The following is an 11,423-nucleotide window of genomic DNA, read 5'->3' as shown; positions in this document are numbered from 1 at the left end:
GGTTTCAAATTCTATTTTCAGGCACAAAGATTCCTAAAGAGGATCATGAAATTTGAAAGCTTCGTCCATGAAATATTGTTCTGCTTTAACTGGTAATATTAATCTAAAAAATGAGTATGTCTCGTTATTGGTCAGCGAAAGGAAGGATGAATTATGTATGCGAGCAAAGAGAATGCATTAGAGTGGAGTTTCAAGTTCTGCTTTGAAAAACAGAGTCTTCTCGTGAGAATTATTTAACTGGAAAATTCCATCAATCAAATTTTTCCGTTTAAATCCGTAATCTAGGAATTGAATATCGTCGATGGGAGGTGATCGATGGAAGGAAATATGAATTTTGTATGTGAATAAAGAGAATTCATCGAGCGTGTCTCTTATCGATTATTTGATAAAATATATTTGTTTAAGAGCACTACGATTCTTTTTAGAACGTAGAATGAATAATCTTGTTCAATTGTTGAGAAATGCTCGATTTCTATTTTACGGAAAATACATATATGTGTATGAATTATAATAATTGGAAGATTCGACTAAAGTGAATAATAGCATTTGACAAAAAGATACGAAAGTAAATGAACGAAATAAATCTGAAAGAAACGCGGTTTACCAGTAAGAGGAACTCCGAGAAGAATAGGTAAAGCTTCTGCGGCCTGCACGAGTGCCCAGGAGCGTGCAAAGTGTTTTGCCCTCAGTCTTTCGAGGGCCAGCATTTTTAGGGAGTAAAGTGCACCGCCGAGGGATGCGCCGTACAAACCGGAAGCCAGAACCAGCCCGTGGTAACCTTGCACGCTGCCCAAAGCCACCTGAGCTATGGCTGAAAAATGAGCGATGCATCTTCAGTCATTGATCTTGAAGAAAATAAAGAGTATTTTCTTTGACGATTATTGAGTCGAAGAATTCAGAATATCTTTTTGACAATTAGTTACGGAATATCTAATTGAATTTTAAAATATTCTATTGTTTAATATTCATTCGAGAAAATGAAAATCATAAGAAAAATATATTAATAGAACTTACAAATACATATAAGAACGCACTGCAAATTCATGAAACGTGTGTTCATCACACACATACACCTGAATTTTAAATTAACATTTGGAATATCTGTGAGTTTTATATAATTTGAAATTGAACTGTACACCTATTCACCTAACTTCAACCGTAAAGAAACTCATCAATTTTTAATATCACCAGGCAAAATAAATTCATCGCAGAAGACATTCACGTTGACAAATTTCGTCAAAAAAAAAAAAAAAAATGGCTATAGGAACAACATAGGATTTTTCCTCAAAATTGTCCTAAAGTTCCCTGAAAGCACTTGATAATCGAAATATAACTGCTTTGAAATTTACTGTATAATCTCATTAATATTTCCCTTTTTTCATAATCTTCTCTTTGCTCTTCCTTTTTAACGTTTTTCCCCATCTTCGCGTGTATCATTTCCAATCTTTAATTGTCCATCCTCTTCCAACGATATTTCTTCAGACATAAATAAACAACACAAGAGTGAACATAAATTCCTTTCACCCTCTTCGATCAGCCCCAATCTAAACCATTTCTAAATCGTCATATTTTTAACTATCGTAACATTCCACGTCCATGCACGTCACTCCCACACGGGAAGAGGATAAATACGTAACGCGACGAAGCTCGCACACTGCTTGCCTGTCCTCTTCGTGTCGCTTGGAGGAAATTGCAAATTCTTTTCGTCAGATAGTTTATCTATCGCAAGTGAATAGCAACGTTGGCAACAAACTCGATTCAACAGCAGCCACCGGGATAAGCCGCTTTTTTGGTGGGTTGCAACTCTTCCTGGTCGCGTTTGTATATTTAGCTCTCGCTTGTCATCTCCTCTAGCCGTTTCCACGAAGTTGAAAAAGGGACGTTTTCGCGTACACGTGTGCACGCTCGAGCTACACTAACTGCAAAAAGTATATGCGCCCACCAATGCGTTTACTACGAGTTATATGGCAAAAGAAGGTTTAAATACGAGAAGTTGGTACAAAAAGTACTATACTTTTACAAAACATGTATGATTGTTTCTGATCAAAGCATTGGATAAATTTAATATATGTACAGTGCTGTAACAGATGTTAGCGATGTGGTGAAAAATATCTAATGTAAAAGTTATTATTAAAAGGTAGCAACTTTGAACCTTCTTTCGTCTGCTATTGAATACATTAGTTAATTGCACTGTAATTGTAGTTAACACGTTGACGCGAATATCACATTGCATATCATATTTTATACCAAGCGTCATACTCATTATAGCACACATTTGAATATTTCTCTTACTGCACCATAATCTTCGATCTTTGCAAAATACTGCATTCTATTTGATAATATTATCGAAACCATACATATTGTTCAATATTTTTCAGTCTATGAAATTTATTTTATTTCAAGCGTTTCAAGAAATTTAGTAGAACGTGGATCATCAATAACAGACGAAAAACGACAGTCACTGTGTTAATTAGAGCCAACAATAATAAATTTCGTACCATTTAGCAGTACTTTCATGCGATTACAAAACTTTGTTATTATGAAAATTAAGTGTTAAATCTAATAAAAAAAAAAAAAAAAAAAAAAAAAAAATGAATGGCAATAAATAAATTCTCTACGAGAAAATAAGAGCGTGTACAGTGTACAGATATTTGTTGCAGCCACTGTATGCGTTAGGGTCGTCGACTGAAAATATGGTTCTTCGCTGATTACGAGTTACGTTTTCAGGAATTTTTGCTGCTACGCCCCACGTTTCAACCCTTGTTCTCGTTCATGGGCGTCGTGATGCTCGTCCAGGAATTAGTACGGCTCCCAGTCCGGGTTTATCCGGTTTTATTTCCCTCGTGGACGATATTTACGTTAATGTTAGTGGCGTGAAGTATTTTTTGATGTTTTATTGGTCATACGTGTTTTAAAGTTGCAATTGAAATTTAAGTGGTCGAGGGTGGTTCATTTTTGGGAAAATTTAGAAGTGTGGATCATTCCGAATACCATGATTTTTTGCTTTTATAAATATCTTAATTCTTAACTGGTATTGGTGAATCATATTGTAGGATATTTAATTTTGATTTCTTTTGATTAGATAGAGCGTAAGATAGAAGTGAAATAAAATATTCTGAAATCAAGCGATCTAATCTAAATTCTTATGGGAATCTAAAAAAGTAGTTTTAAAGCAATCTGTTGTCTTAGAAAACGATTTCCTTAAAACTCTATCAAAACACCTGTAGGAAATTCTTATTTATGCTTATAGCGTTAATTTCCAATTAAGTAATAATAAAATTAGTAGAAAATTCAATATATCTATACGCGACTAAGAACATAATTTTTCAACCAGTAGTACAGTTACATTGTTTTATAGATTCTGTTGTTTCAAGGCAATCGTAATATCATTTTTTCATTATTTCTTATGAACGATATTTATATCAACGTTGTTTGAGCCTTTTTATAATTTGTTATATCATATTATATTTTCATATTTTAGGATATCTGTTAGGGCAGCTGTTTTAAAGGTGGAATTCGGATTCGTGTGGTAGAAAGTGGTTAATTTCGAACGTTCCGAGAATCGAAGGTTACAACCAAAATTAATATTTGGCTTCTCGGTCTGCACGTTTATTTTTTGACAATATTTCGGTAACGAATATTGATTTCGACACACGGTGATTAATTTCAGACAAGTTTTTCGTAGCTACCTGCATGCGAAATAACGTTTATACCGTTAATTATCGTATACCAATTTACATATGTTTAATTACCATATCTAAATAAACTTTCCAATAATAACAAATTGATTCCAAAAATATCCTTTCCAAGGTAAAATTGTAGATAAAATTAATATTTGCATCATCGTTACATTTCTGAAATATCTTCTGTATGGTTGAATTGTCATATTTAATTAAAAAGTAAAATTTTACAAAAATATTGGAAACATTAGTTTCTATAATGATTGGGTCTGTCTCGAAGTTACGAGATAATTATTGACTATAGAGAATAAATATTATACTAATTTCCATTGATCGTTAATCGACAACGATTTGTTTAATGTTCTCGCGAATGTCTCCATGCGATTGCTATCAAATTTATGCATACTGGCTCCAATAAATTAAACTATTATTCTATATAAAATTGGTAATTATATATTAAATATTGCGTGTGTCTAAATTATGCACATAATTGCTCACGAAGCGAGATTTGTCTAAAAGGTCTTTAAAAAGCAATCAAACAAACGAATAAGATACTTCATCATATTAAAAGCTAAAGGCTTGTTCATTATATTTCTTCCATTAATTCTAACAGTGAATTATTTTTTAACATCAAAGTCACTGTATTTTACCTAATAAAATTACCCTATTTAACGAAAAGAATGCCACAATTCAAAAACTACTTTACAAATTATTCTTAAAGTTTATAACCCGTAATTATCCAATTACGATCCAAAATCGCCCCGAAACAATCATAATACCTAGATAACACCACCGCGAATAAAAAATATTCCAAATCATTTTTTTCTTCCTTTCAGAAACCTCATCGTTACTAAAAACATTTCATCGGATACAAAATAATCGCTTCACGATAATCGTCGTTTCTAGATAATTGGTAAGAATAAACCATCTTCTGACAATAAAACATATTCGTCCACGATCGATCTCATCCCAATTAAAATCAACGGCCGACTGAAATTACAGCAATCGTCTTCTTTTTTACCATAATTTCCTCGAACAATGAGTATCGAGCCTCAGGTTGAATACGTCTCTGCATCTCGTCACGATTCTCAGATTCCTGGAAACGATCCGGATTCTGGCAGAACCGGTTCGGTCAATCGACTGTTCGCCCAGCGTGGGATTAAAATTTCACGTTTGAGCGCGCGGCCGCGATGAAATATTCCGCGCTTCTCAAACATCCACCGAACGATTCGACGATCGCGGGAGTTTCGTTTTTTCTCGGAGATAACCGCGATTCCAACCAATTCCATGTATTTCGTCCCTTAAATCGTACATAGTGCGATTAAAAGCAAGTAGTTTTTTCAAAGCTCACTTTTTGCCATGCTTTCTGCAACGATTACAATTTTATAACGAGCGAGTGACGAATATCGAACTGGATTAATGCAAGTGAATTTTGCTTTGAAACGACTTTGTTCGGTTATCTGAATATTTTGGAATATTTGTCAGGAAAGAAATTATTATCCTCTTTCGAAACGACTGTTTTTAGTTGTTTGAAAGATTATTTTAAAATGCTCGCGAGAGCAGAAATTATTCTGTGATTTACTTTTTAGATTCTCTTGGACAATGATTCTTACTACTAACTAATTAATTAGGCTATCAACTTCGATAGTAATTCGCAAAATTCACTCGTGAAATTTATCGCGCCCGTTAGAAGACAGATTGACCAACTGTGTTTTTTGTAATTTATAATTGGTGTTCTTAAAAAAAAAGAAAAAAGAGAGACATATGCCTTGCTTATTTAGATGCGTTTATTGTAACAAGATAATATAAATAATTGTAAGTTCCGAGGAAAATTTAAAAACAGAATGTTTCTAATATTGTTACCTTTCTCTATTTTTCAATTTATGAAGCGGGCCATGTATTTTGGTATTTCAACGCTTTAAAGTTACCATTTTTGCATCATGGTTGTAGAAGTGTATCGAGCACCATATATATAATGTATTTTTCTTCTTACCAAAATATCCATACACGTTGAAAAATTTTCTATTTTTAGGAATTATATCTTTTTCAAAATTAATAATACCGTCCAAGGTTGATCGATTAAAAAGCTCAGGAATACGTATAAAAATTCTAACTAACTTTCCCATCAAAATTTATCCCTATCGCTTTAAGAATGCGTTAAAATCACACAAACAAATCCAAGCCTCGTTTACGTACACCTCACGAAAATAAAAAGAAAACTCTACAGTAGAACTAAATGAAACAGCATACCAAGTACCAAAAGAGAACCTCAAGCTGAACTAAACCCCTATTTTACTTCCATCCCATTATCCAGCCAATTAGAAGCTCGGATCGAAAATCGACAGAAATATCCCTTGTGGTGGAAGCTGCACAGCATTGGTAGATTAGTTTCTCCTTCGTTAACGAAATCACTGCGAGCCTGGGCTTAGCGTTGCGTTTTAAATGCGCTTCCTCTGTCCAGAAGCAACCCCATTAACGATTGCAACGATCCTTTTTCTCTCTCTTTCTCTGTCGGAGCGATATTCGTCTCCATGTGGCCAAACGAAAGAAAGGAAGGAAGGGACGAGAGAGAGAAAATGTGCGCGCATGTATGTATAACAGAAAGAGAGAGAAAGGAGGAGGAGGGAAAAAGGGAGAGAAAGAGAAAGGAGAGTGGCGAAGCCATCGAGGGGGTGACTCGAGAACAGAATGGAAAATACTTTGTGTCGAGAACTCGAGTCGAGGGTAAGCCGGCTGAATGAGGGGCAAAGACGTGTATGCGGCTGACACTCGAAGAGCCCAGGCCGCTTCAAAAGGGTGCACACAACCGGTAGAGGGAAGGTGGACGGGGGTTTGAAGTCTACCCCGGGACTGAATGGGGGCTATACGTTTAGAAACCTCCGGACAACGAACCTTCTGGACGAAAGCATAACACACACGACGGTCACCAACGACCGTGGTTACCCTTTCTACTTACTGGGTGCTCGAAAATATTTTTCATCGTGGGAAGATGGATAATTTTCCCTGATTGATGCTTAATTTTCTGTGTCTTGTTTGGATTGGATTTAGAGTTTGTCGGTGAGTTGTATAAATTATGGACTTTTTTAGAGAGATTTTGATATGGAAATATTCTATCGGTGGATCGCTTCTAGTTTTAATTTTCTTCTTTCTTATTTGGATCAGATTTAAAGATTGGCAGTGAGTTGTACAGAGTTATGGGAATTTTTTGGGAAGTTTTGCGTCTCATAGAGATTTTATTGATGGGTGGTTTCTGTCTATGAGATAATCAAATCTAGAATACTGTAAAAGGATTAGCTGAAGTTTGATTGATATATAATGTACACAAGGTGTGTTTAATACGAGAATAAAGATTGTAATTTGTAATATATTGTACTATAACTGCATACATGTTAGAATTATAAAATCGAATTACGAGGTAGGAAAATGACGTTCTTTGAAAACGCGACTATAATACAGTAATCAAATTATATGCTTTAAGAGTAATTGCAGGATATTGCTCGTTGTAGTAGAATGTGTATCACATCTCCTATATATCGTGAGTATATCCTCTTCCGTGCATACCTTCTGCAGCAACGTCAAACCTAGCGAAACACCGAAATTACAGTTGATACTGTTTGAGGTTGTGCGCTTAACTCCTGCCCTTTTGGGATAGAGCTTCGTCGTTTTGCGAATAATGTAGCAATGTTGCGAGCTTCGGTACTAGAAACCATCTGAATACAAGATGCTATCTGACTAAGCTTCCTAGGTTGTTATAATTGTTGATAAAACGTAGTAGATACACGTTCAAAAACCTACAAGATAGTATCACACGAATGGCTAGAATTGCTTTCCACTTTTGTTGCGAAACAATTTTAGGAATAAATTCATGAACTTAACAAGTGATATAGAATTTTATGTCCTACGGTGTCCTAAAGTTCTTCAAAATACATTCCTCTAGATTTTCGCAAATTCCTTGCAATACTACAAAATTATTTAATTTCAAGAGAATTCTTACGAATCTCTAAAATTCACACCTGCGCTTTCTCGCACGATTAAAGTAATATCAGCAAAGTTTTACGAGTCACAGGTTACACATTCTAATACTCTTGGATAATACCGACAAAATTTGATAAGGAAACGCCTGAAATTCACAAGTCAATTCTACAAACTCCAAATAATCTGATTGTTCCCCGAAAGGATGATAAAATTATACAGCAGAATTCTATAATCTAAAACTTGTGATTCGTTAATCGATATTATTAATCGTCAAACCACTGTGCAGAAAGGCCTCGGAGTCACATTCTCCTCGAATCTCTTGAAACTTCCAACAAAATTATACTTCGTTTCACGTTCCTCCAAAATTCCCTCGATTTTCATTAAAAGCTCGATATTCCCCGTCCAAGGCGGATCTGTGGGTAACGTCGTCTCGCTCAAACCAAAGCAAACTCCTCGACACCGCAGAACGCTCCTCAGTCACGCGATCCTCCATTCTCTCTGTCTCTGTCTCTCTCTCTCTCTCCCTCTCGACCAAACTACCTTCCCTCGCGATCCGCAACGCGGTTCGAGCACCCTCGCCACAACAGCGTAACGCGTTGTATACTGACCAACTCCGAGTAGCGCTGCCTGACAGAGATATTGCCTGGACACTAGGCATTGGGCAGATGGTCTCGCGGTAACGACACCCCAAGCTGCGCAGCCGAGTGTCGCTGCCAAACCCAGGCAAGTCTGCAAGAGCACCACTGCGCTCGCCTCCAAACCATCTTTGTGACCCTGGATAGCCTGAAACCGATGTATTTTTCATTAGCTGATTGCCACGACAGAGACAGATCTGAATGTACAATAGATTGAATAAGTGGTTAATTGAAGAGGGGTCTGTCGGATCGATAGTGTTGAGAGACGTTTGACGAATAGGTTTGATCTGGTTTGTTGGAGAAAGAAAGGTGATGGCACGTTTTTAATTACGAGGCTTGTTGTTTAATATCGTCATGGTGGGTCAGTAAGTTGTTTATGCAAATTCATATTTTTATGAAGGTAATTAGAAATAGAATTTAGGTGGAATATTGTTTTATCTGCTAAATATTATAAACGGAACCGTGTTTTGAATATTTTATATATTTTTTCTATCACCTGTACGGTCTGACGAAGACTTCTGATAACGTGGAAGAAAGATCGGAAGAGAAATGAATCCAAAGCTAGGGAGATCTTTCAGGATTTAGATCAGATTTTAGATTTACGGAATCGACAAAGGGAGAAGTTATTGTTAGTATCATACGAAGCGAGAGAATTCAAAGGGGATTATAATTATTCTGTGTGAAAGATTAAAAGATGAGTTGTATTACGTTTTCCTGTCTCGATTCTAATAATTCTACTTCGTGTATGCTTTCAAATATTCAGTTTTCACAGTTCTACGAATTAAATTTCTGTTCACATCGATTTTCAACATTCGGGAACGTCATCCACTGCGAAGAATATCACGTTGGAAACAGTTTCACGAACTCCTATCAGATCAGAAATACTAACTGACGCGTGTAGGCGTGCAGAAATTGAGACAGGGCGTGCAGAAGCGAGGTCAACCGCGATTATGAACGTGTAAACCGCCTAACTTTGCCGAAACTTCACTGGAGAATGAAGTTGCCAACTGTGGCCCGTTCTCTGATTGCTGCTACCGAGTAATACGCGTGTTTCTGGCAGTTTGACGATTCAGCCTTTCGGATGGTCCGACCATGGTATTACAAACTGGCCAGTCATCAGTTAGTTAGCCTTTTGTTGAAAAGTTAACTCTGCTGAATCGTTGTATATCTCGTATCATCAGTTACTATCTATTTTATGGTGACGAATAGAACCTGCGATGTTTCTATTAATTCATGATTCGATTATTTCTCGATTTTTAAAGCCTATACAGATGCAAAATATGAAGATAATGTTTGTAGATGTTTAATATTCGTATAAGCGTGAAGGAGGAAAGAATTTCGGCAATTGAAACACTCAGAAGCCACACTGACTCAAATGCAGAAGTCGAAAAATAGGGAAAATTGATGTTACAAACTTTAGTACAACGTTAAATTGACTTTGGTATTTGCTATAAATGGATTTATGAAAATAAATCAAACATTTCTTCAGAAATGAACATCAATTACGCTATGTATGTAATAAAATTGAAAAGTTTACAAAAAGTGAAATTGATCCGTTGAATATATAGTACATTTGTATTGTACATGCGAGGGAACGTAGAGCGAAAACACACACAAGTTCTTTGTAATACCTCTCCAAATTCTCTCCATACCTTAACATGATCAATTTGGTTTTTGGCTTGATTGAGGCTTGATTGACAGTCGAGTTTCGCAACAGAGCTAATGAAACTTGAAAATGTTTCGCGTAACACACGCGATATATTCATAACACGTTATTGGAGCCTGGATTTTACGATAAAATTAAAAGAAACGAACGATCCATCGTAATGACAGGTAAATTAGAATATTTCGCGACGTAATTATTCCTATCGTCTCTTTTCTCGTCGAATTGCTGGACAACGAAAAATCTGAAGTTTCGTATAACAACGTAATGCATTCGCAAAATTACAGGCGTTCGAATACTATCGCAAGCCTATATACAGCCGAGAAACGTTGCAATATCAAACTTCTCAATTCTGAGAGTCGAGAACAGGATCCAGCCTAAAGGCAGTTGCTTGGTAGAGTAATTAAGGTACTCACGATGTAAAAGGCAGGCGTATAAAGGCCGAAACCGGCTGCCCCAGCGGCCAACATCAACATCCTGACAGGCCGACTACCTAGAGGGCTGAGATCCACCCATGGCTGTCTTGGTGGCTTCGACGCGGTCTTCTTCTCTTTCAACTTGCCACCTCGTTGATTCTTCACGTGTAACATGGCCCGTCGTTGCGGATGATAGAGAGAGGCGCTCCTGTAAATCAAGCCCAGGAAGAAGGCCAACGACAGAGCTCCGGTTACCGACTGCATGCCACGCTCCCAGCCCAGCTTTCTGCGGGAACACCGTGTCGTTATGGTTACACAATAGAATTTCTTTCTTTTCTCTGCTTACGATCCACTCTTACGCAACTTTCCTCCATTCGCCATCAAATCCTTCCATTACTTTTTCCCCTCCTTCTATTTGTATTTCTATCGTATCTGTCAATTTTTAGTATCGGTTAAAAACGTTTGTTTGTTTAATTACATTCTTATATACCTCTGTTCGGAAATGTTGGACTGTTGGAAAAAATTCGCAACGTTTTTGACAGCTGATTCATCCCACTGTATTATGCTTGTCGTGTAATCTCACTTTTCTTACGAGATCTTCAATCTGTTTTTCTAAACTTCGCTATGAACTTTCTGAATATTTTGTTTGTTAAAACGGAAACAGGGGAGTTGAAAATATAAGAAAGTGGAATTCAGAATTGTACAGAGGAAATTCTATCTTTTGATATACATTCGTAAAGTAATAATTGCAACGATGCCACAAATATTTGTAATTATTGATCACTTGACCGCGGTTTTTTCTACGATCTCATAGTTTTATTAACGGAACTGTTAAAATGCAATCTGCGTGAAGATTTATTCGATCCATTAAATATTGTAACATTCGTATATACATTCTGCACATTGTCGCAATTATTAATTTTTGTAAACGCATAAAAATCTGTAGTCTATTCACAACAATGTACCACGATATTCGTTCAATAAATTTTTACTGCTCACAATAAGTTTAATAAAGTCACACCGATGGTTCTATTGGGCTGGCAACTAAGTGATT

The 11,423-nt window shown here is 36.4% G+C and overlaps 1 protein-coding gene across 5 annotated transcripts in view; it reads right to left on the bottom strand.

Annotated features, from left to right (window-relative positions):
- LOC139985554 (monocarboxylate transporter 10) overlaps positions 1-11,423 on the bottom strand; it is a 299,453-nt gene that overhangs the window by 2,077 nt on the left and 285,953 nt on the right. For all 5 annotated transcript variants that reach the window (XM_072000072.1, XM_072000073.1, XM_072000071.1 and 2 more), the window contains 3 exons: positions 10,370-10,655; positions 8,264-8,438; positions 605-811 (listed from right to left, as the gene is read on the bottom strand). In XM_072000072.1, the coding sequence (XP_071856173.1) occupies positions 605-811; positions 8,264-8,438; positions 10,370-10,655 (668 nt within the window). The remainder of the gene's footprint in view (positions 1-604; positions 812-8,263; positions 8,439-10,369; positions 10,656-11,423) is intronic.

The sequence above is a fragment of the Bombus fervidus genome, chromosome 3, assembly GCF_041682495.2.
Source record: "Bombus fervidus isolate BK054 chromosome 3, iyBomFerv1, whole genome shotgun sequence".
In the NCBI taxonomy this organism is placed as follows: domain Eukaryota; kingdom Metazoa; phylum Arthropoda; class Insecta; order Hymenoptera; family Apidae; genus Bombus; species Bombus fervidus.
The sequence above is the reverse complement of the archived record's forward strand: the minus strand, read 5'-3'. Positions and strand labels throughout refer to the sequence as shown.